This window comes from Onychostoma macrolepis, chromosome 07 (assembly GCF_012432095.1).
Source record: "Onychostoma macrolepis isolate SWU-2019 chromosome 07, ASM1243209v1, whole genome shotgun sequence".
In the NCBI taxonomy this organism is placed as follows: domain Eukaryota; kingdom Metazoa; phylum Chordata; class Actinopteri; order Cypriniformes; family Cyprinidae; genus Onychostoma; species Onychostoma macrolepis.
In genome coordinates this window covers 39,608,277-39,634,758 of record NC_081161.1, presented here as the reverse complement: position 1 = coordinate 39,634,758, position 26,482 = coordinate 39,608,277, and the positions used below count along the sequence as shown (strand labels likewise).

General features: G+C 34.7%; 1 protein-coding gene across 7 annotated transcripts in view; it reads right to left on the bottom strand.

Annotated features, from left to right (window-relative positions):
- Nucleotides 1-414: 414 nt before the first annotated feature.
- Nucleotides 415-26,482, bottom strand: part of LOC131543530 (A-kinase anchor protein 13) — a 76,852-nt gene continuing 50,784 nt past the window's right edge. For 5 of the 7 annotated variants that reach the window (XM_058780922.1, XM_058780921.1, XM_058780925.1 and 2 more), the window contains 20 exons: nucleotides 26,323-26,390; nucleotides 26,159-26,210; nucleotides 25,929-26,073; nucleotides 22,836-22,939; nucleotides 22,415-22,561; nucleotides 21,484-21,731; nucleotides 18,781-18,906; nucleotides 18,577-18,694; nucleotides 15,462-15,713; nucleotides 14,735-14,811; nucleotides 13,866-14,047; nucleotides 13,352-13,434; nucleotides 12,566-12,742; nucleotides 12,220-12,372; nucleotides 12,025-12,086; nucleotides 7,369-7,413; nucleotides 6,994-7,044; nucleotides 5,295-5,732; nucleotides 3,200-3,494; nucleotides 2,441-2,881 (listed from right to left, as the gene is read on the bottom strand). In XM_058780922.1, the coding sequence (XP_058636905.1) occupies nucleotides 2,823-2,881; nucleotides 3,200-3,494; nucleotides 5,295-5,732; nucleotides 6,994-7,044; nucleotides 7,369-7,413; nucleotides 12,025-12,086; nucleotides 12,220-12,372; nucleotides 12,566-12,742; nucleotides 13,352-13,434; nucleotides 13,866-14,047; nucleotides 14,735-14,811; nucleotides 15,462-15,713; nucleotides 18,577-18,694; nucleotides 18,781-18,906; nucleotides 21,484-21,731; nucleotides 22,415-22,561; nucleotides 22,836-22,939; nucleotides 25,929-26,073; nucleotides 26,159-26,210; nucleotides 26,323-26,390 (2,882 nt within the window). In that variant the 3' untranslated portion in view covers nucleotides 2,441-2,822. Of the gene's footprint in view, nucleotides 1,052-2,440; nucleotides 2,882-3,199; nucleotides 3,495-5,294; nucleotides 5,733-6,993; nucleotides 7,045-7,368; nucleotides 7,414-12,024; nucleotides 12,087-12,219; nucleotides 12,373-12,565; nucleotides 12,743-13,351; nucleotides 13,435-13,865; nucleotides 14,048-14,734; nucleotides 14,812-15,461; nucleotides 15,714-18,576; nucleotides 18,695-18,780; nucleotides 18,907-21,483; nucleotides 21,732-22,414; nucleotides 22,562-22,835; nucleotides 22,940-25,928; nucleotides 26,074-26,158; nucleotides 26,211-26,322; nucleotides 26,391-26,482 lie in introns of those variants that run through there. The other 2 variants (XR_009271929.1, XM_058780923.1) reach the window with 2 other exon arrangements.

The following is a 26,482-nucleotide window of genomic DNA, read 5'->3' as shown; positions in this document are numbered from 1 at the left end:
TTGGCAAAAATGGCAACACCTGCTCAAACCCTTAATTCATCCCCGTGTCCTCTTAATTGTTAAGAACTTTGAAATGGAGTTTAATATTTTTTCCAGTATATTAAGACGTGATGCCGAGGGACATGGAAAGTAGAAATGACCCACCTGGTATCTAATCTCTGTCCATCAGTTTGAGGTTATAGTGGTGTCATATTACAGACTGCATGAAGACGACTGATCAAAGGTTCTACTTATACGTGATTCTTTTAAAAGTGGCAATTTCTTAAATAAATGCTTTAATCTTTTTAAAAGGAAAAGGTAACCTTGATCTGTTTGTCCAGTGAATTTGAATGAAACATACAACAACCTGCAGTTCAATGGACAGAATAAAAACAAGAGAGAGAGAGAGAGAGAAAAACACAATACAAGCCAAAATAAAAATTGCAACTGCTTTTAATGTGAGGAAATATCGTCTTCTTACACAAGGGGATCACTGATAAATAAAGCCTTATGTCTCACAAAACACATTTTACAAAATTGATGACAAATTAAACAACATTTTCAGAATTTTACATTTAAACATGTTACACAAAATATTTACATAATATTAATTCTTCCTTTTTTAAGCAAGAAAACGTATGTATCTCAATGTACAAATGAAACCTTACTTTCAAAACAAAGATGAAAATATGAACCTATACTCCTGAGAAAATGCTGGGTAATATTTTAGTGCACTCCATCATTTCTTTAAGGCTAAGCAACTTAAGTTTACATTTATGCATGAGAGACGGCAACAATATACCGCCTAGATTGAGTTTCCCGTTTGTTCCTGAGGACGAGTGTCGCAGACAGTTCTGTAAGGCCATAGGCACAGTTTTCCTTAAATGACGAACCAATGATTCCCTTTGTGAAGAAATGTGAAGAAATAATTCCTGCACTGCGTCACTGTGTCTCCTCTGACATCACTGAGAGGTTATGTAAATCCACAGAGGAGCCTTCAATTATAACGCGCTTCTCTGCTGCCCCCTCATGGTGGAATCAAGTCAGCGCAGGTGAAAACTGCAACGCAAACCTGCACAAATGGGACTTTAAGAGCATGCACTGCTTTCAAAAATTCAAATGAAAACTCTCATCGAACAACAAATAACTCCTAACAAAATAACGCCAACAGAACGTCTAGCTGAACAAAATCCTGTAGGATTGCGAGGTGAATATTCATGCGTGATGAAATAGGTGGACACTTTGAGTGCAAAAACAGGGTGATAATTGTATTATTATTGATATTTAGATATGATATGGTGCTTTTGATCCATAAGAGTGGATGCATAGGTGAGGTACACTATCCTGTGTGGATGTTTATCTCTTTTCCCTGTCCAGCAGGTTGCTTTAAATATCCCTCAGGGGTCTACAGTTCATACAGTATTTACAGCTCATCCGTCCTGCTAAAGTCATGAAGAATTCAACACAGGAGGATTAGAGAATCTCAAACTAGCATGAAATGCCATGGTATGTTATACAATGGCCCCCAAAAACTGTCCTTAGGGCTTTATCTTTGGAATGCTGATGAAAAATTGATTGTCATTTTCAGGGCAAGGGTAACGTGTGAATGGTGTTAAAGTGCTCGGTGGCATTTCAAAGACGGCACTCCTTCGAGAAGCTAAAATAGAAAACATGGGGGAAACGGAAAACCACCTCTCTTCCTGAATCTGTTTAAATGTTAAAACCGTGATTAAATTTTCAATTGTCTTTCTTGTGCGCAATAAGCCGAAATGATTTTTCAGCCTAAAGAAAGTTGGCCAATAGGGGGAGCAACAACCCCCAGTTTTGTATTTTGAAAGTTTTTGGTGGCACAGTTCATTTGTAAATGAGTGCAGTAATTGAAATGTATATACAATGAACATTTCAACAAGTATTCAAAGATGGGATTTGTCTGATAAGCATTTAAAAGCAAGTGCAAAGATAAGATTGTATTGTGTAGCGATATGTTGTCTGGGAAAATCATGATGCATAATGGGAAGATATAAGATATGTAAGTGCTGTCAAATGATTAAATCGCATCCAAAATAAAAGTTTTTGTTTACATAATGTGTGTGTATACTGTGTATATTTTTATGTATATAAATACAAACACATGCATGTATATATTTAAGAAAAATATGTTATGTTTATATATTAAATATATTTATATATAAGAATATAAATACATAAATGTATATACATGTAAATATTTTCAAAATATATACTGTATGTGTGTGTATTTATATAAACATAATAAATACACACAGTACACACACATATTATGTGAACAAAAACTTTTATTTTGGATGCGATTAATCGTTGACCGCACTAATATATATATATATATATATATATATATATATATATATATATATATATATATATATATATATATATATATATATATATATATATATATATATATATATATATATATACACACACATGTTCCCATTAATAAAACACTATTTAAAAGCAGAAAAACATTTACCGTAGTATATAAATACTTTACAATTGAAATAATATATTAATACTATTTATACATTGCGATAATGAGAATTTGGGGGCTAAATTGTTATTAAAATAATGTCACAAAAAATAAAAACAATTCTAAAATAGTATTGATTTGGATTAGGCAAAATGTAATTTCCATTTTTCTTTTGATTTTGGAGTGTAATGCGAGCGACCTGGACATGTTTTGAGAGATTTATTATATTGCAGAAAGATTGACAAAATTTGAAGAGGGCATTTTGGGTGACTTCCTACATTATTTGATAGAGAGTCCATGAGAGGGAATGATGTGGACAGAAGGGATGATGGGTAAATCAGCAGAAGAAGATCTCTCCGTCCATTGAAGGCTCTGTCAGGGGCAGCAGATGTGATGCTGGAGACAAAAAAATAGCAAGATTTGAGGAGAAAATTCATCTACACTGAACCACAGTAAATACAGACATCTTTCTCAGTGTAACAAACACCTGAGATTGATATATAACACACAACTCGGATCAGAAATCCTATTAAGACCTTCAAATGCAAACCCCTTCCTTCTGGAAATGTGAGACGTTCTGCGACAGAGAACTTGTTACCAATTCCAGTCAGAACGGATACGGCGGTTGTGGTTTGCAGGCTAATTGAATCAATTCTTTATCATTATCTCTACTGAATTAGTATGTGTGTGTGTGTGTGAGTTCACGGTGTTCACCTGCATCCTGAGGAGGCTGGCTCTTGCTCTTCTTCTTCTTTTTGTCCTTCTTCTCCTTGGATGAAGCCAGCTGAAGCAGTCGTGTGGGCATCTGGTTTTGTCCTTCTACGCTCTGAGTTTTGCCACCCAGAGAGAAGAGGCTGCGGCCCTTCTGTTTGGAGTCCATCCTGGAGAGAGAGTTCTTCTTGGGGCTGGACGATAACTCGCCCTCCCAGATCTCTCGCTCGATGGAGCTGCTGCTCTGAAGCTTCAGAGAGTCTTCTGATGTGCTGGAGGGCGTGCGCTGAAGCCGAGCCTGTGGAAGAAATGAAAAAAAATTCATGTTAATGTGTAATACAAATTTGTGTTCTTTAAGTTTTGAACCTGTCATTAATTATAATATATTATATAATAACATTCAAAACTATTATTTGACAAGCAGATTTACGGAATTTTTAAATTCTGGCACATATTGATATAGTAAGCCAATAATACTATTCTTTACTATTTTGACTAAATAAACTAATATGTATAAATAAAATATATGTTTTTAATATTTTTTTGAAGGAATTAATTGTTTTAATCAGCAAGGAGGCAATAAACTGATCAAAAGGGTTACTGTGACTTTTTTTTCTTTCATTTTTCTCTAACATTTTTAAAAATATTTTACAAAACATTTTTCATGAATGTCCATTTCAAATTAATACTTTTATTTTCTATTTAACAAAGATTTTTTTTTTTAAATATACCACGGTTTCCACAAAAAATGTTTCTTGATCATCATATCAGCATATTAGAATGTTTTCTGAAGGATCATGTGACACTGAAGACTGGAGTAATAAGACTGAATGCTGAAAATGCAGGAAGGCATCACAAAAAAATAACATTAAGTTATATTAAAATAGAAAACAGTTATTTTAAATTGTGATAATATTTCACAATTTTACAGTTTTTACTGTATTTTTGATCAAAAATGCAGCCTTGCTGAACATAAGAGAATTTTCAAAAACATTAGAAATCCTTAAGGTCTCATACGTTTGAACTGTAGTATATTTTCCCCATTATAATTTATATTTAATTTATATTTATATATATATATATATATATATATATATATATATATATATATATGTGACCCTGAACCACAAAACCAGTCTTAAGTGTAAATTTTTTCAAAATTGAGAGTTATACATCATCTGAAAGCTGAACAAATAGGTTTTCCATTGATGTATGATGTGTTAGGATTGGACAATATTTGGCTGAGATACAACTATTTGAAAATCTGGAATCTGAGGGTGCAAAAAAAAATCTAAATATTGAGAAAATCGCCTTTAAAGTTGTCCAAATGAATTCTTATCAATGCATATTACTAATCAAAAACAACGTTTTGATATATTTACAGTAGTAAATTTACAAAATATATTCATGGAATATGATCTTTACTTAATATCCTAATGATTTTTGGCATAAAATAAAAATCAATACTTTTGACCCAAACAATGTATTTTTGGCTATTGCTACAAATATACCCCAGCGACAAGACTGGTTTTGTGGTCCAGGGTCACATATATGATTATATATTAATTATTTCTTAGCATCAAAATGCATGATATGAAAAATGGATATTTATTTTAAAACTTTGCTAAATGTTTACCAGTGCTATTATCTGTTTTTAAAGTAAAAAAAAAAAAACCTCTAATGTCCAATAACTGATACAGTACCAATGTATTCTGCATATCTAATTTGTGATATTTTCTAGCATGAAAGTTATCATCTTACAATAAAATGTGAACAAGATGCTATTTCAGAAGTCAAACATCTGTCAATGGGTCATTTTAAGTCAAGTTTAAAACTAGACATTACTTAATTCATCCCATTTTATTCAGTCATACACAGTCATTTGAGAAATTTGCCTGTCTCAAACTATTTCTGATGTGTTTGAATGCTCTCAATGCCAAAGAAAGAAGAATTTTCAATAAAATACTGCATAAAGAAAATGATAGCCTTCAGCTCTCTATTCTGAGTGAATTAATATTGTGAATGAGTTACAGTAATAAGCAATGCACAGAAAATATGGAGGCAAATAACCTGCTTGAATGTGCAGTTGAAGACTCACCTCCACCTCGCGGAGGTGCTCCACTCTCTCCACCTCCCTCTGCAGCTGCTCCCTTTCCCTCTCCAGCCTCCTCTGAGCGTCCCTCAGTCTCTCTAGATCCCTCTGATAATTCTCTTTCCTTCCCTGCAGCTCCTGCTGCACCTCCTCCAGCTCCTTGTTCCTCCTGCGCATCTCCTCCTCCTTCACGTGTAGCTGCACCTCGCGGTCCGTCAGCTCCTGCTCCTTCACATCCCACTCCTTTTCCTTGCGCCGCTTCTCTTCGGCGTGGGCAGCCTGCTGGCGCTGCAGAGCGGTGGCGTCCTGTCGGTGCCGCTCCAAGCTGCGCTGTTTCTCCTGCTCCACCAGCGAGGGGGGACGAGAGGAGGAGCGGGATGGGGCGCGCTCGCTCAGGGCCTGACGCTGGTCCTCGATAAAAGTGTCCTGCTGCAGCACTATGGCCTGTAAACAAAATACATATATTAACCATTTAGAACAAGACATTGTATGTACACATATATAGTATGAGGAGCAGGAAACACGCACGTTGAGTTTCCATGTTTTATGGGGACATTCCATAGGCGTAATGGTTTTTATATTGGATAAACTGTGTTTTCTAATCACGCTACACCTAAACCTACCCCTCACAGGAAACTTTCTACATTTTTAGATTTTCAAAAAACTTCATTCTGTATGACTTACAAGCTTTTTTCCTCATGGGGACCTAAAAAATGTCCCCACAAGGTCAAAATTTACTGGTATTAATATCCTTGTGGGGACATTTGGTCCCCATAACGTGAGAAATCCCAGGTGTACACACACACACACAGTAATATTGTATTATTTTCCTGTTTAATTCTGCATTATTTATTGCAGTCATACTGCATTATGCAATATTTCAAAATTAGAATTTATATACTTTGATTTACAAATATATATATTCAGATCTACAATTATATATTCAGAATTTACATCTATATGTCAATATTTATAACTATTTATTCAGTTACATACATTCATACATATATAAAATATATATGTGCTTATGCTGAAATAGTATATTTACAATATTAAGAATATCTATAATATTGAGAATGCATTAAAAAGTAAAAAGGTTCTAACTACACAATACATTTATTCATTACATTATATGTAATATATTCACAGCACACACACGATTTTTGAAAAAAATGAAACGAAAGATCAAAAGTGACAGTAAAGATCCAAGATGTTACAAAAAAGCAATTTCATATAAATGCTCTTCTTTTTAACTTTGTTTTAATATTATACAGTACACGTCTTCAACATTAATTATAATAAGAAATGTTTCTTGAGCAGCAAATCAGCATATTAGAATGATTTCTGAAGGATCGTGTGACACTGAAGACTGGAGTAATGATGCAAAATTAATAAATATATTTACTATATATATATATATATATATATATATATATATATATATATATATATTTATAAACAGGATATATATAGTATAGTATATATATATATTTATAAACAGGAATAAATTACATTTTAAAATTATTAAAATGGTTCTTTTAAATTGTAATAACATTTAACAAATACAGTTTTTACTGCATTTAAATTTTTTTTTTTTTTTTGTATTTTAATATGTCAGTTCAGATTCATTCTTTTATATTTAGTTTATTCTATTTCTTGTTTGGAACATCAGCGCATACAGTATAATATCGACTGTGAAACACACCTGAAGTGAGCTCAGGAGGTCATGAAGGTGAGTGACACTAGTCAGGATCTGCTGTCAGGAAACACAAGCCATCAAGAAAGACAGTCATTTGTCTCAATCTCAAAAAAGCTAGCAAAAAGTCATGAAATTAAATTAAATGTACATACTGGTCACCACAAAATGCATACAATTGATTATATCTAACACTTATTTAAGGAATCATGTTCAAAATGTTTTACAGAACAGTTGTAGCAGTTGTCTTACATCAGTTACATGTTACCCAAGTACACTTTGATTCTTTCCCAGTTCCGCAAGCTAAAAGCATCATCCACAGCCCCAAAGAGCACTGAAGGATAACACCCTGAACTCTAAAAGAAGCATGCTCTCTTGTCTTACCTCGCTGTTTCTCTTCAGCAGGAGCAGCAGGTTGGCGTTTCCTCCCTGTGGAGCAGACAAGCAGAGACTGCAGCTTTACTGAGCCCAGCTGAGAGTGTTTAATCAGCCCAGCACCAGGCAGAGTGCAGGCCTGAGCCCAGCACACCACTGCTCATTAAGCACATTACAGAGTCAGCCGATGCTGGGCGCTCCTAATGGACACTTATTCATTTCCCACCCTCCACCGAGCCCTCGCTGCACTAATGACTCCCATTAGCTACAAAACCTGACAGGATATTATAACAGCACATGTGGGGGTGTGTGTAATAAACACTACATGACACTGGAGGGCAGTGTGACTCAGTTTGGGCCTGTTTATTGGGATGAATTGCTTTAATGTTGTTTTAAAACATTTGAATAAATACATGCTGACATGCACTGGAAAAACAAGCATTTATAGTCATTGTGCGACTTTTATTTAGAACAGAAGCACAGCAGTCTTTAGAAATGAATATTTAAGAAAAATAAAAATCACACTATTTTTAAGAGTGCCGATTTCACCTACACTGTAAAAAAAAAAAAAAAAAAAAAAAGTTGAGCCAACTTAAAATTAAGGCAACCAGCTTCAGCAGATTTTTGAGTTTGCTCAACTTATTTTTGTGGGAGATTCTCAAATTTTTGTTGTATAAACTTAAAACGACAAGTTGAGAAAACTCAAAAATCTGCTGAAGCTGGTTGCCTTAAAATTTTAAGTTGGCTCAACTTTTTTTTTACAGTGTAGATGTTGTGTAAACAAAATTGTAGCAGAACGTGTCAAAGTCCCTTTAAGGGTATTCTATAGTCTTTGAATACAGCGGGTAAAATTGAACATGTCACCATTTTTCTCAGTAAATACATTTCTAAAGGTGCTGTTGACATGAAATTTTCAATGTCTGTAACAATCCAAGTAATCCATACATACAAAGAAAGCAAAACAAATAAGTTCAGAAACTAAGTTGTGTGTAATGAAGTGGAATGACACAGGGTATTGAACACATGAAGAAGGGAGGTGCAAAAAGGCATGGAAAGCCAAGACGCCAGCTTAAATTTATTGGTAATTAGAAAGCAATCCTGCCACTTGTCAGTGGAAATTAATATTAGCTGGTCCAGTCCCAACTGATGGCCTATAAAAAGGTGTCTCATTACCAACATGTCACACAAGAAACATTTCATGATGGGTAAAAGCAAAGAGCTTTCTCAAGACCTTCACAACATTATTGTTGCAAAACATACTGACGGCATTGGTTACAGAAGGATTTCTATACTTCTGAATGTTCCTGTGAGCACTGTTGGGGCCATTGTCCAGAAGTGGAAAGAACATCATTTCACCATAAACCGGCCACAACCAGGTGCTCCTTGCAAGATTTCTGACAGAGGAATTATCAGAAGAGTTGTCCAAGAGCCAAGAGCCACTTGTGGAGAGCTTCAGAAAGACCTGGAATTAGCATGCATAATTGTTTCAGAGAAAACAATAAGTAATTCACTCAACCGCCGTGGCCTGTATGCACGCTCACCACGCAAGGCTCTATTGCTGAAGAAAAAGCATGTTGAAGCTTGTTTAAAGTTTGCTGCACAACACTTAGACAAGGCTGTGAAATACTGGGAGAATATAGTCTGGTCAGATTAGACAAAAAAAGTGTACTCTTTGGATGCCATAATACATACCATGTTTGGAGGTCAAATGGCACTGTACATCACCCCAAAACATCATGGTGTAGCACTGGAAAAATTCATATAATTGAAGGAAGGAAGAATGGAAAAATGTACCGAGACATTCTTGATAAAAATCTGCTACCATCTACCAGGATGATGAAGATCAATGATGATGATGAAGAAATGAGAGTGGGCATTTCAGCGAGACAATGATCCCAAACACACAGCCAAGGAAACTCAATTGGTTTCAGGGAAAGAACGTAAAGCTGCTAGAATGGCCAGCCAAACACCTCACTTGAATCCAATAGAAAATTTATGTAAAGAACTAAAGATCAGAGTTCATAGAAGAGGCCCACAGAACCTTCAAAATTTGAAGACTGTTTGTGTGGAAGAATGGGCCAAAATCACACCTGAGCAATGCTTACGACTAGTTTCTCCATACAGGAGGTGTCTTGAAGTGGTCAATACCAACAAAGGCTTTTGTACAAAGTATTAAATAAATTTCAGTAAGCGTGTTCAATACTTTTCCCCTGGGTCATTCCATTTTATTACACAGAACTTAATTTCTGAACTTATTTGTATTGTTTCCTTTGTATGTATGGATTACTTGGGTTGTTACCGACATCTGGTGAAAATTTCATGTCAACAGCACCTTTAGAAATATATTTAATGAGAAAAATGGTGACGTGTTCAATACTTATTTTACCCGCTGTATGTGCAACAATGAATTTAAAACCAGCAAGCTTTCAGTTGCATCAACTTAAAAATAGATAAGCAACAATCCTACTAAAGTTGGAGAATATTAAAATTAATATACCCGATTAATATTTAGATTAGTTCTTCATTTATGTGATTTATATGAATCCATTAAAACAGAAAATGCCTCAGACTCAATGTTCAGACTCAACAGCTTACATAGTGAGACTTCAGTGAGATATTCAAATTTATATATATATATATATATATATATATATATATAAATAAATAAACACTGCCATTCAAAAGTTGGGGTCGGAAAAAATTTGAATTTTTTTTTTTTAAAGCATCCTATGCTTATATCTAATTAACATACATTTATTTGATCAAAAATAAAGTAATAACAGCAATATGAAATATTATTATAATTTAAAGTAACTTTTCTATTAAAAGTTATATATTTGTAAATATATTGTACTATGTCATTTATTCCCGTGAAGAAAAGCTGAATTTTCAGCATCATTACTCCAGTCTTCAGTGTCACATGATCCTTCAAAAATCATTATAATATGAAAATTTGGCACTAAGGAAACATTTTTTATACTGAAAACAGTATATATATTATATATATTATATATTTAAAGTGCCCCTATTATGGATTTTATTAAATGACCTTTCATGCAGTGTGTAACACAGCTCTAAGTGAATGAAAACATCCTGCAGAGTTTTAAATCTGAAAGTGCACCGTGTATAAAGTTATTGTCTCTCAAAAGAAAGAGTCAACTCTGAATCATTGAAACGAGTCGTTTTGAAAACGAATCCCAAGCAGGTTCATGTTGACGTCAACATGAAACATTAGCATATTGCCAGCCCACTTGTTGTGCGCGCAGACCTGGGAAAACTTAATTTTCCCGTTGATCTGAATGAAAATGCTAATTCATTCTTTGCCACTAGATGCCGCTTTGGTAAAAATAGCTTTTTCCCTAGTAACGGTTGTACACAAAGCAGCACAGTACTCACAAACACTACTTTAAATGAAATCAACCAATCGGACCAATCCCCACAGATCACCGCAGATTTCATGCATAGAATCGTTGAGCGAAATCATTTGGGAGTTCTTGAGCAAATACGGTAAAATAAATGCATATTATAAGAAAATGAAAGTGTTTTTTGACCTTGCATGCATGTCAACCTGCTGTTGGGGACTCCCAAAACCAAAATATGAACCTTTCATAACCCTTAATAGGGGAACTTTAAATAACAGTATATAATATTATTTAATTATTATTTATTATTACCGTATTGACCCGAATATAAGACGATGTTTTTTTCTTGGAAATACATCTGAAAAAACGCGGTCGTCTTATATTCGGGGTCTAGACTTTGACATGTCAGTAACACACCCACAACAATAGGTGGCGCCAAAAACGCATAAAACAAGTGTGCCATGAAATATGTAATGTAATGTGTGTTGTAATAATGTTAGAAGATCGCCAGTGAAAATAAAAGAAAAAGAAAAGCTTACAGCTGCATGTCGTGACTGTCATGTTAGCCTGATGGGAACAAACTTCCTCTGTAAGTGATTTTAAAACATAAGACCGTACCCAGATTTGAAGACTACAATATGATTTCACTTCTACTGTTAATAAAATTTTGGTAGGCTACTATGAGATTGATAGCCTAAATGTTATATAATTCAGATGGGCTACCTGTTATTTTTATGGTATATCAAAAAGTGTATATTTTTCAATGTCATTGTTGGTACATTTTACCAGTATTTACCATACTTTCAAAACAAAAATTAAAATAGGAAAAATATGCAATTTGAAAATAATTTAAGAAAAAATGTGTTTTACAGAGAGAGAAAAAAAACAAACACTAGATTTGGTTTTCAAAAAGCCTTTTTCCAAAATGTACATCTGGAAAAAGGGGGGGTCGTCTTATAATCAGGGTCGTCTTATATTCGGGACAATACGGTATTTTTGGATTATTTGATGAACATAAACTTCAAAAGAATATCATTTAAAAAATGATTCTTCAATATCTTCATTGTCACTTTTTATTAAGTTAATGTGTGCTTGCTAAATAAATGTATTAAATTTCTTTCAAATAAAAAAAAAATCTTGGCCCCAAACTTTTGTGTATAACTGAATATATACTGAAACAACTACTCAACTAAATATTCAGGATTTATATTTATACGTTCAGAATAACTAACATAAATTTGAATACTGACTTGTTAATATTGTGTTAGCTTGGACTAAAGCTAAATTCTTATAGGCTTCCTACCTTCTTCAGTACACTGTCAGATTCCGTCCTCCGAAGATCTTCAGCTTCCTCTTTGTCACCATCTACACACATACAAACACAATGACTGTGAGTAGGATCGAATCAGTAACTGTGTTTAACATACAGAAGATTTATACTGTATACTATATAGCTATACTGCCTGAATAGACACATGAAGGATATGAAATGTCTCACGTTTGCAGATGTTCATCTGGTGGCTGTCAAACCCTCCGAAGGTCTCGGCTCTACGTGGCAGACACACGGGTCCCATATTCCCCGGAGCGCAGGCCACCTGCTGTCCCACCGCCCCTCCCAGACTGCTGTTCACCAGCGTCTGCAACATCTCCACTGCCACACAAACACACACACACACACATCACTAACCGCATTACATTAAGTGAGTTACTAGTCCTGGAAGAACATTAGAGCTGGAAATGAGATGTTGCCACAGCTGCCACCAAACACAAATAACTCATAAATAACACATCAGCTTCCAGACAACAGGTGGGGAGCAGCTGAAGACCCTGGTGGCATTTCTTACCCTCTCTGAGAGCGTCCATCATGATGGGTTCCCCCTTGGGGACGTCCTCGTTGTTGGCCCTAAAGAGCATTTTGACCGCCGAAGCCGTGTCGTCGGACGAACCGCACATTTCACGGAAAAGCTTCATCTTCTCCAGCAAGAGTGATACGATCTGTTCATCTTTCCTCTGGAGCATGTCTAAGACACACAGGAGGTCTTGTTATTTACAGATTTTTATCATAATTAGGGTCTTAAACATCTGCATTTTTATTAAACTAAAAACCTTTTCATTTTTAGGTTTAATTAACTCAAAGGCTCATTTGAATGTGATGAGTAAAATAAGAGAAAGATTAACAACGGATAAAAATTATGCATTGTCTTTGCTAACTGTATGCAATATAAAGTACTTCATGAGTGATTCATAAACTCTTCTGAATCAGTTCATTTTAATGTCAAACAGTCTCCAGAGTTACTATTTAATATGGCTTTAACTTCTACTTCCATTTTATATATATATATATATATACATACACACACACACACACACACACACACATATATACACACACATACATACATATATACACATACATACATACATATATACACATATATATATATATATAAATAAAAACAAACAATTTTGATAACTTATTTTTTTTTATATATTTGTATTCATTCATGTCATTGTATTCATTCATTCATTATTATTTTAGATAATTGCAATTGCAATAATTGCAAAACAATTATACATGGACAAACTGAAAAAGGGCAAAGACCTAAACCAACTGAAAGAAAGCTGTTCACCTCTCATTTCTTTTGTTTTTGTTTCAAGTAGCTTCCTGTCTTCCTCCGTTTCACTCGGGATCCCCTCATCATCATCTTTTTCTCTGTGAACACACACACAAAAAAAAATAAACATTTCACTTTATACATTTATTTTTTTAATTTAATAATTAAATATTTATTTAGTCATTTTTAAATAATTTTAAAATGAAGAAAAATGCTATATTATATATATATATATATATATATATATATATATATATATATATATATATATATATATATATACACACACACACACACACACACACGAGGTTCATCCTTTAAATGAGAAAACAGTTTGTTAATGAACCATTACATTTATGCTTGGCACAAGAAAAATAATTCGCATTAGAGTAAAAAAAAATAAAGTCCATTACCATCTCATGCAAATTTTGCTTCTCAAATATCTTGTTTTCAGCTTTAGCTATTTCTTCATTCATTTGCAGAGAATGTCCACGATGTAGAGGTAAGGAAGTGAATATCTGGTACTCACATTGAGTGCATGGCGTCCTGAATGAGCTGCATCCAGGTGTTGCGCTCCTCTCGGGAACTGGCGTGAACCTCCACCATCTCGGGCTTTGCGGTGCCGGCGGTGATGAGGAAGAGGCCGCGCTCCTCGTGGGCCACCTCCCGCACGATCAGCTTCTGCAGGGAGATAACGGTGGCTCGCTGGTCCTGTTGATGAGAAGAGGAAGACACAGAATGAGGAGGGCGGAGTGAAGCCGAAAGAATATGCAGAGAGAGAAAGAGAGAGAGATGGGAAACGGAGGAGGAGAGAAAACATCAACGCTGTAGCGTAAAATGTGTCAGTTTATTCAGTCATCTCTAAACCAAAGTATTAAACTTAATATACCACCATATGGCAACATTTTACAATACACACACTATTTCCTCAGACATTAGGTCAAATTAAACACGTTTGTTTCTCCAGATGCAAAACATAGGTCTATTTAGAAAGTTCATGATGAAACTAATTCAAAGTAACCGTGGATGATGAACAAGAAATGTCCTAGATTTCAAAGAAAAAGCTTTGTAAAAACATGAATGAAGAATAAATGAAGAAAGCCGTGAAGAAACATGACAAAAGTGCATTATTGAAAAATATGGTCAACATTTTACAATAAGGTTTCATTTGTTAACATTAGTGAACTACATCAGTTAACATGAATTAAGAATGAATAGTACTTCAACAGCAATTTTCAACATACTGTATACCAATGCATTTTTTAAATGAGAAGTTATATCTGAATGTCTTCAGTCTGACATGTCAAAACTGATTAATCATTATGTGTATTAATAAAGTAAATGAGGTTTTAAACCTACTATCTAGTAAAGAAGAGAGCACAAAATCCAATCACTCACCAGAGATGCAAAAACATATTTCTGGTCTTTTTCTTGGAGGAACACAAAGACATCAGAAAGAAGAAGTGAGTGGACATCTAAGGATAAAAAATAAAAAAAAAGTAAATATTACAGTAAATATTACAAAATATTACATTTTTACATTTAGAACCATAATGTTACAAATAATAAAGAGCCACAATCTTATTAATACTATTTATGTGGAAATATGCAATATTTTATATATACCTTTGATAAGAAAGTTGTATTTTAATTGTACGACTTGGTGATAATAAATAAAAATTTAATTAAATAAAAAATTGAAAAGGTTAAAAAAATAAAAGGTTAAAATATAAAATAAAACAAGGTTTACATGGGTGATTTTGTTCCTTGAGATGTTGAAATAAAATAAACAACTACTTTGTTGCTTTAATTACTTTTTAAATGATCTGATCTTATTTTTTATTTATAAACGCTAATTGAATGATTTATTCAACTTTTCTCTCAGAAACTGAAAATGTCATTACATTAACACCTTATTACCAACACACACTCTCAGTAATCTCAACAGATCAGTACATGCCATCTTTAACACAGATAGCAGTTTGAAGACGTTTCATTTTTTGGAAATGGAAGAATCACCCACATATAAAAGTTGTAAGAAGTGGACAGTTTTCTTCTGTATACACTATTGAAAAGATGACGACTGACTATCAAGATTTACAGTAACAGCATTAGAGAGTTTTACCCTTCAGTCGCCCGGCATTGTTCTTCAGCTGCAGAGGACCATCATGGAGAAGCTTGCGGCTGCGCAGCAGATCCTCTCGGGCGAACATCTGACCGTTCTTCATGCGCGTGATGGATTTGCTGTCCGTACGGCCGTAGATCTCTTTCAACCTTTTCTTCTTCTCATGCTCATTCACTTTACTATCCACTGAAGCAATTATATCTTTCACCAGCTGTAGCGCCTGCGTCAAGTCCTCAAAATCATTCTCGCTCTCTGCACAAACACACACACACAGGTTCATATGAAATTGAATTGTAATAAATTCCTATAAACAATAAACCAGTCCATTTGGTTTCATTATAGTATTAGAGTGGCAGGATAAAATCCTCTTGAGAGCTATAAGCTCCTTCTCAAATTGTCCCTGAAAGGGTATTTGTTATACTTGACGCTCTAATTCACTTTAAAATCTCTTTGTTGGGAACGTGACCAAAAAGCCTTTCAGACTGGCTGTGCAACAGTTGGAAGCGATTTGTGGTAAATGTGGAATGTTTACACGCTGTGTCTGGTGTGTGTGCGGCACTGGGCCCATCCGTAAGACAAGCGTGTTTACTGAGAGTGCAATATTGGAGCGCTATTTAAACACTGACAGGCGAGTCGCTTTGGAGAACTGAGGCTTGACTTTGCTTTTTGCCAGCGTCTCTGGCTCAAGTCAAATTTTATAGTGTCTGTTTGTCTCATTTTTGTCTTGTTTTGTTATCTCATCATCTCTGTGTATTTGTAAATGGCACTGAGAACAAACAAAATCGGAGGAGTTCACGACCTTCGAAAGTGGCCAGTGATGTCTCAATCTATCATACAGAATAGTACCAGCAAAAAATAAGCATTTTCTTTTGAAAAATTTACACTATTGAGAAAGATAGTTTTTTTTTTGCTAGTTTTTTAACATTAAAATATTCAAAGCACAAATAACAATGGAAAACTGTTTTTGTTGACGTGAGCAATGTTTTGTGTGTACCTTTGATGGAAATTTGTATTTTAATCTTATGACTTAATAGTAAAAATAAAATAGTAAAAAAATAAAAAATGCAATTTAAAATGTAAATATTTCTTTTAAAATGTAATTTATTCCTGTGACCAAAGTTGAATTTACAGCAGCTATAACTCCACTCTAATATGCTGATATAGTGCTCAAGGGTGTATTCACACCAGGAAAGTCCGATAGTTCACTTGCTTTGGTCCGGACCAAATAGAATGTTTTTTTTTGTTTGTTTGGTGCGGTTCGCTTTCACACTGCCCTTTTTGTAAGTGAACCAGAAATTGTAAACACAACCACACGTGTGCTAAGGTCATCCGTTCATTGGACAGAAATTCTCAAGCAGGGAAAAACAGGAAGTGCAAAAACAGGCTAATCATGGAGATCTTTCGTAGTGCAATTTTTATTATTTTACTGATTTGCTGTCATGAGATAAAAACGCAATATGAAGAAACTTATGAGCATCATATATGAGACAATGTCATACAATGTTGTAATTACGACTTGCCAAAAATAAAATCTATAGACATGAAATACTCAAAGCATGTCAAAATGTTAGTTTAAACATTTACATAGATAAATGTGCGCTAGGCGCATATCCAATCGTTTGTGCGGAAGCTGAAGCGCGCTTAAGAACATCATACAAATACGCCGTAATTGTTGTTCATAAAAGGTAATAATAATACATCGTTCGGAACTGTACTAGGGTATATTTTTATTTGTGTGCACTCACAATATCAAGAAAACGTGCCTTTCTAAAATAAAGAAAACTAATTGGATGCGCTTCCCGTCAAAAATGAAAATGTTTTCCTTACAGACATGATGAATATATCTATAGAAAGCTTTGAATTTCTACAAAACGAAATAAAGCATATCCAAAACAAAAACTCTTTCATTATAATCCGTAAAGATGCATTTCTTTCTAAAGGCGTGTCCAATGAGGAGATGGCGAGTCAGGATTTTTAACTTCATCTTTGTGACACTGACTCACAAAACACTAGTTTATTAATAAATAATTCAAATATCTCCTTACTATTTTCCCCAGACACATTCATTGTAACTTTTGCCGGGGCTTTGCAGCAAGCTTTAGCCTATTTAGTGCGCTCATGTCATGTTGCTGTGGGCGCTATGGTCACGAAAACTCATAATTTGCATGCGTTTTGAAAACGAGTGATTTAAGCGATTGAAATGCAAACAACAGCACTATATGCGCGAGCTGTGTGTTTTCTGAGCGTGCTTTCTGCCATTGGATCGGATCAATGCCGGTTCATATTCACACCTTAAACGAACCGTACCAGAGTTCGTTTGGAAGCGGACCGAGACCACCTCTTCAGCTGGGTCTCGGCACGCTTGCTTGGTCCGCTTAGTGCGCACCGCTGCATTCTCACCTGCCCAAACGAACCGCACCAAGAGGGAAAACGAACTCTAGTACGATTCAACCGAACTAAATGAGGCAGGTGTGAAAGCACCCCAAGAAACATTCTGTAAAAACATTTTTAATCTGAAATCTTTTGTAACATTATAAATGTCTTCACAGTCAATTTTGAACAATTTAATGCATCCTTACTAAATAAAATTATTTTCTTTCCAAAATTTATATATATATATATATATATATATATATATATATATATATATATATATATATATATATATATATATATATATATATATATATATATATGTGTGTGTATATGTGTGTGTGTGTGTGTGTGTGTGTGTGTATATATATATATATATATATATATATATATATATATATATATATATATATATATATATATATATATATATATATATATATATATATATATATATATATATATATATATATATATATATGTTTTTTTTTAATTACTTTACTATATAATTTTTTTGTCTATTTATTGAAAAATTATTGGGAATGAGAGAAGAAATGACACTGGGTAACAAAGTGAATTAGAGCTCCCACAAAATATAAATTTTCTGCTAGAGTAACCATTTAGCCCAAAGACTATTGCTAAGAATTGACTGATTGATTTCTTTAAAAATAAGATTTAATACCAAATCGCTTTGTGGTCAGCAGAAGACGCTAGAACCCCTGACAGCTACTGTAAATCTCACCTTTGGTGTGCTGCAGGATTCTCTGTAAAAGCACTGGGTACTTTGTTATCCGCTGAGTCACCAGTAATATGCACTCTGGGATGCCCAGACGCCGGACAACACTGCTGCTCATTTTTTTCTGAAACAAGAGCACATTGAGGATCATTAAGTATCTTCATGCATTTAGTGGGAAGAATGACCAACATAATGAAGTGAGGCATTTACCCTGATGAATGCCTGGAAGTGTTTGTCTCTGGCATGCAGCTCCTTGTAGAAGTTCACTGCTTCACTGTGCCGACTGCAAAATCTGCCATAGATTTTCTTCATGCTTTCTGCATTGAAGTCTGAGAACTGAAGCACATCATGTGGCATAATTCAAAACAGGAGCTTGGATATGAACAATGAATCTTCTGTATAATTCAAGTTCACATATGCATGTCAAACTGATATATTGTATGCTAATAAGATATAATTTAACATAATATAATGCAACATTACCACCCACAAGTAATGTAGTATAGCAAACTTAGTAACATTACTGTACTTATGTATTCCCAAACTTCTTTAATCAACCAAACCCCTAAGGCCTAAAATATGTACTTCAAGTATCATCTGAGATTAATAAATTAATATTTTAATAATTTAACAACACATTTGCACATTCACAGTTCTTTGATGTTGGTTAATGGTCACATGACATAATATTTAATGACATTTAAAAAAAATGTTAAAATACTTATTTTAAAATGATTTTTTAATGTATTAAGTACTTACTGTAATATTTATAATTATTACTTTGCATTTTTTAGGATTTATTTTGTTTAATTTTTTTATCAATTTACAAACTCCAGCTTGAGAAATGCTGTAAAATAATAAATGAATCTATGAAGATATTTTTCTGTCATTGCTACAACATTTTTATTTTCATCCATTAAACTTGCCATAATAACATCTATAATTTCTACCAATTTTCCAGTTTTTGGAGTTTCAACCCCATTAGTAAGTAAACTGAAGTACAATGAACATATGACTGCATGATGTAAATATTGTACAACTTTTACTTTTAAGACAGCAAGTAACTGAAATGTTAAAAAGTATGTTTAAGTAAACTTCAATATAACATTTTGGACATTTATTTAATTTTAATTTTTTTACCATTTAGTATAACATAGTATAACATAACACTGTAATGCAGAGGAGTACAGTACAGGTGCTGGTCATATAATTATAATATCATCAAAACGTTGATTTATTTCACTAATTCCATTCAAAAAGTGAAACTTGTATATTATATTCATTCATTACACACAGACTGATATATTTCAAATGTTTATTTCTTTTAATTGATGATTAGAGCTTACAGCTCATGAAAGTCAAAAATCAGTATCTCAAAATATTAGAATATTTACATTTGAGTTTGAATAAATGACCATCCCTACAGTATAAATTCTGGGTATCTCTTGTTCTTTGAAACCACAATAATGGGGAAGACTGCTGACTTGGCAATGATCCAGAAGACGAACATTGACACCCTCCACAAAGAGGGTAAGTCACAGAAGGCCATTACTGAAAGGTGTGGCTGTTTACAGAGTGCTGTATCAAAGCATATTAAAATGCAAAGTTGACTGGAAGGAAGAATTTGGGTAGGAAAAGGTGCACAAGCAACAGGGATGAGCGCAAGCTTGAGAATACAGTCAAGCAAAGCCGATTCAAACACTTGGGAGAGCTTCACAAGGAGAGAACTGAAGCTGGAGTCAGTGCATCAAGAGTCACCACGCCAGACGCCTTCAGGAAAAGGGCTACCAAGCCACTTCTGAACCAGAGACAACGTCAGAAGCATCTTAACTGGGCTGTGGAGAAAAAGAACTGGACTGTTGCTCAGTGGTCCAAAGTCCTCTTTTCAGATGAAAGTAAATTTTACATTTCATTTGGAAATCAAGGTCCCAGAGTCTGAAGGAAGAATGGAGAGGCACAGAATCCATGTTGCTTGACGTCCAGTGTTAAGTTTCCACAGTCTGTGATGATTTGGGCTGCCATGTCATCTGCTGGTGTTGGTCCACTGTGTTTTCTGAAGTCCACAGTCAACGCAGCCATCTACCAGGAGATTTTAGAGCACTTCATGCTTCCTTCTGTTGACAAGCTTTATGGAGATGCTGATTTCATTTTCCAGCAGGACTTGGCACCTGCACACACTGCCAAAGGTACCAAAAGCTGGTTCAATGACCATAGTGTTACTGTGCTTGATTGGCCAGCAAACTCGCCTGACCTGAACCCCATAGAGAATCTATGGTGTATTGTCAAGAGGAAGATAAGAGACACCAGACCCAACAATGCAGATGAGCTGAAGGCCACTATCAGAGCAACCTGGGCTCTCATAACACCTGAGCAGTGCCACAGACTGATCGACTCCATGCCACGCCGCATTGCTGCAGTAATTCAGGCAAAAGGAGCCCCAACTATGTATTGAGTGCTGTACATGCTCATACTTTTCATTTTCATACTTTTCAGTTGGCCAAGATTTCTAAAAATCCTTTCTTTGTATTGGTCTTAAGTAATATTCTAATATTTTGAGATACTGATTTTTGACTTTCATGAGCTGTAAGCTCTAATCATTAAAATTAAAAGAAATAAACATTTGAAATATATCAGTCTGTGTGTAATGAATGAATATAATATACAAGTTTCACTTTTTGAATGGAATTAGTGAAATAAATCAACTTTTTGATGATATTCTAATTATATGACCAGCACCTGTATATCAAATTATCAAAGCAAAGCAAAGAATGGTATAATACAGTATAGTGTAGTATAGTGAGGTGCTTCAAAACCGGTCAAAACCCAACATAGTACACACAAGTACACAAATAAACAAAAAAGTCCTTAAATTCAAACACAGAAACGTATTAATATATAATCAAACGTTCTTACCAGGCTGACCAGCACATCTCCTATCCTGTTGATTATGAATCCATCTGTCCCTTCCAGCTTGCCTTCCTTCTTCCTCTCTAGCAGAGCGCCGAAGAAGAACGAATGGAACTCCAGGAGATCTTCCAGCATAGGAAACATCTTCTCCACCATCTGGGCCTCCAGCTGGAGATCTGTCAGCAGGCCCTTGCTGTACACATCAGACATAATCCGTAACGTCCGCAGGTGATGCATCTCCGTCTGGATCAGCTCTGGATTGATAAAGGAAGAGGATGTTTAGATCCAGACATCTGGAAAAGCAGCAGTTAGCATACTTGTTGCTTTTGAGTCAGTGAATGAAGATGTAGATTCTTTGAGATTCCCATGTAAAAGTTGGATGCAACTTGTCAACACTTTCATAACCAAAAATAAATAAATAAATCAAAAATTAGCAATTTTATTGAAATACTATTTTTTTTTTTTAAATTAGTTTTAATTTTTATCAAAAATATGTGTTGAATTAGCTTTTATTTTATTTTAACATAAATAATAAATACATTATTTTGTTTCATTTTATTATCTTTTTATTTTAAATTTTATTTTAGTGCATCAAGTTGAACTAAATGAAAATGAGAAATGTTGCTAGCTGCAATAAAGTAGTATACATAAACTATTTTATTATGTACATACACGTATGTATGTGTGTATATATATAAAAATTCAAACATAAACGTATTAATGGAGCTCCAGGAGATCTGTATGTATGTTATATATTTTTTTTTTTTTTTTTTTTTAGTTAAGTTGTAGTTAACTATAATAACCTTGTTTAACAGACACTTTACCATGGGCACATTCTGAATTAATTTAGTCAGAGTTTGTGCATATAACTCACAGAACAGCAAATGCTTTTGAACATAAACAACTGAAAATGCATTCAATTCTACCACAGTCCTACCATAGATGATGTCTTGTCTCTTAATGACGTCCTTCTTGAGTTGCTTCAGATATTTCTTATCTACAGTAAGGCTCCAGGAGTCAGCCTCCAGTTCCTTAACATCTGCTTCAAAGTCTCCCATCAGCCGGATGTCAACCATCTCAGTTCCTTTAGCAACAAAGAAAATGTTTACCCATGCATTACTAGAAAAACTTATGGGAACATTTACACAACTTTAAACTTTCAAAAGCCTTTTCACTGATAGTGAAAGTGAAGAATGACAGGAAACAAGAAGAATAGGACAAAATGCAGGCCAGATTCACAACCAGGTTTCCCAGATGAGCACCACATACATGCACTAAACAATTACTTGTTCATTTTCCTCTAAAAGATCTCAGTTTGGAAGCTCTTTGAAGCTTGTGAGAGAAATATGGCTGCTTACCTTCATCTAGAGACTCATTGGACGCTGTAACCTTGTTGGGTTTGTGGAGGGAGTCTGTGGATTGAGACAGATACCGCCTGCTTCTCAGAGGCGTATCGTCAAACCTGCAGGAAGAGGTTGAGGTGCTGTGGTTATAACAGAAGGGCGGTAAGGTCAAGTATCCTACAGACAGATTCACTGTCACAGACTGTAGAGTCAGCAATTCATTTGTATGTTGGGAATGGCATAATACCACACTACTCCTACTAAGAATGCAGTATGCATGCTGTGCACAGTATGAACATTGTCTATATGCACTTAATACCAATATAACATTAGATTTAACCAAATACGAATAATATTAAGGACACTGTGCTAGATACTGTTTCCCACAATGTAATAAGCTTGACTTGATCTTTTTATTAGGATTATAGTGTCTACAACTATCTACTTAGTGGCTTACTTGATTGAACTTCCAAAACTTAGGAAGTTTCAACAACAACAACAAAAAAAATTCAAAAGCACAATTTTTTAAAATACATTTTGGCAAGATGATAACAGGACACATGTTGATTGTAAACATGCAACATAATGAGGTAATGTAGCATGTTATAGTTGATCGGTGATGGGAATAACGGCGTTATAAATAAACGGTGTTACTAACGGCGTTATTTTTTTCAGTAACGAGTAATCAAACGAATTACTGTTTACCCCGTTACCGTTACTGACAATAAAATGTGGCGTTACAATATTATAATATTAGAATTTAATTTTTCAGTTCATCTGAATGGATGCGCGGTGTTGCTGTATTTGACGTACCATAAACTCTAGTGTGAAGCGCACGACTCGCCGTCGCTTTCTCTCACATACACGCACGCAAAGAAAGATACAGAGCAAGAGAGTCTTTCATAACATGCAGAATTGACGCGCTACATGTGAACGATATTCTTTGTTGTATTTTCCTGTCAAAATAATGGAGTTCCTTGGGAATGCTTCAGCTTTTAAAGGGTTAGTTCGCCCATTTAAGACATGAAGTTGTATGCAATCCTTACCAGCACTATAGTGCATACACACTGACCCACCCTTTAGTCACCTCCCTGGTCAGAGTTCTGGCCGCTGGAAGTTTTTCAAGATAGTACTCCCGGTTAGTTTCCGGGGCCTCAAAACTGTGCGTTTTTACGTGAAAAAATTATTTGCGTTTAAAGCTTGATTAATTTACATCACAAAAAACACGCCTGACAAAATCCATACCTCAGTTTTAATCGGCACTATTTTCTTTCCATTTCTATCAATCCGCGCTGCTGTCAACGTCAACAGTGCGCACGTTCAGATCAGCTGTTCCATAGTGTTTACACAATCGAATGACAACGACATAAAAAGTAGAAAATGAACAATGGTGCGAACTTGTAAATTCCCAGGCTGTGACCACAAGAATGTGCCGGGATCACCGTTCAGATTCCATCGTTTTCCAGTTTCGGATATAGCTACGAGACAGCTTTGGCTGGTTGCCATCGGCTACTCTGCGGGAGCTAAAATATCGAGAATCAAGGATTTCCGTGTGTGCAGTGCTCACTTCAGCGAAGACGATTACATCCCCAACCAAGGAGGAAAAAGAAAAAAAATGATTTTAAAGAGTTTTGCTGTACCAGCACCACGGGTAAGCTCTATTTACTAACTTTATGATCCAATGTCTAAACTGTACGGTAAAGGTATAGGTATAGGTAAAGGTATCCCTTTGGCGTTGTGCTAAAATTACTTTCATCATCATCTGTTCCGTCTGACATTGTGCTAAAATTGGTTTCGTCATCAGAAGTTTCGTAGTCAGACATGTTGTCAGCGAGTCGCGCGATCAACAGCTGATCTGAACGTGCGCACTGTTGACGTTGACAGCAGCGCGGATTGATAGAAATGGAAAGAAAATAGTGCCGATTAAAACTGAGGTATGAATTTTGTCAGGCTTGTTTTTTGTGATGTAAATTATTCAAGCTTTGAAACGCAAATACTTTTTTCACGTAAAAACGCACAGTTTTGAGGCCCCGGAAACTAACCGGGAGTACTATCTTGAAAAACTTCCAGCGGCCAGAACTCTGACCAGGGAGGTGACTAAAGGGTGGGTCAGTGTGTATGCACTATAGTGCTGGTAAGGATTGCATACAACTTCATGTCTTAAATGGGCGAACTAACCCTTTAAGAACTGCCGGTTTCTCTGGTAGTGGGCGGGACTTATGCGTAAACGACAATCTCATTGGCCGGTGCTCACCTATTATCGTCCCTGTTTTGATTTCAGCAAATCAATTCGAATGAACGCAGACAACGTGATTAATATTCATGAACCCAGCAGCTCATTAATCCTTAGTGCGTTTTATATTGATGACAAATATGCATTCATACTTGGTTATTCTAATTACTAAAGTTCTATCATCATATAATATTAAATTATCATAATATCATATTATAATGCTTGACTGACTGATACTAAGTGTCAGTAGATACATAATGTAGATTAATGTACAAAGTTTTATAATAATAATTTATTCTCTTTAGTGTCCGTTTCATTAATTTAACATATTTAATATTGGGGGCATCCAAAATTATGTGACATTTGAACATTTTTAAAAAGTAGCATAATAGTTACTTTCCTGGTAATTAGTTACTTTTATAATGATGTAACTCAGTTACTAACTCAGTTACTATTTGTGAGAAGTAACTAGTAACTATAACTAATTACTTTTTTAAAGTAAGGTGCCCAACACTGTTGTTGATTCATCATTGCATACTGTATAGTTTCACATACATCTTTTTAAATAGTCAGCAGTGAATTGTAGTATTATTATATACAATTATAGTATTTATTCATATTGTGAATTTGCATCTATTTTAGACGATATTTTCATTTTAGCTAGTGATTTTGTATCTTTTTGGCTCTCTATAATATTATATATATATATATATATATATATATATATATATATATATTTTTTTTTTTTTTTTTTTATACATTAAAAAGCTCCAATTTGATATACATGTAAAAATTTAATATAAATATGAATATTAAAATATATATAAATATTAAAACTTAACAATACTTGTTGGTGTATGTGTTTATGCACTAACATTGCAATATTGTTGATGGACATGCTTTTCGAGAGGTTGCTGCTGTGGAAGGGCATAATACTGGTGGGTCGTCTGGACGCAACAATCACAGAATGCTCCTCTGGAGAAAAGATAGCAGACCAGGGCCGTTCCCGCAGTGTGGACGCTGCACACAAAATCACATACAACATTAGAATCAGCTGACATAAAAAATAAGAGTATAAAAAGAGAAAGAAAACCAGCAAACCCACATTTTGTTCGTAGAGTGACGACAGGCATAGTGGTGGACTCTGGTATAGAAAACTGTTGTTTATGAAACAGAAAAAAGGAAGAGATTTGAAACAGAACAATGCAAACACTTTTCTTGATGTGTAACAAAGGATATAGTACATTTTAGAATAAAAACAACTCAAACCTTCATTCTGCTTTTGGGACAAACTGGGATGCTTTCTCTACAGCTCTTGTGAACTCTCACATTGCAATCTGCAAAAAACACGTCAATAGAAAACATTAGGAAAGTACTCATTTGCAACTCGCTTTAATAAAGATGCTACATTCCAGATGCTGTAAGCATA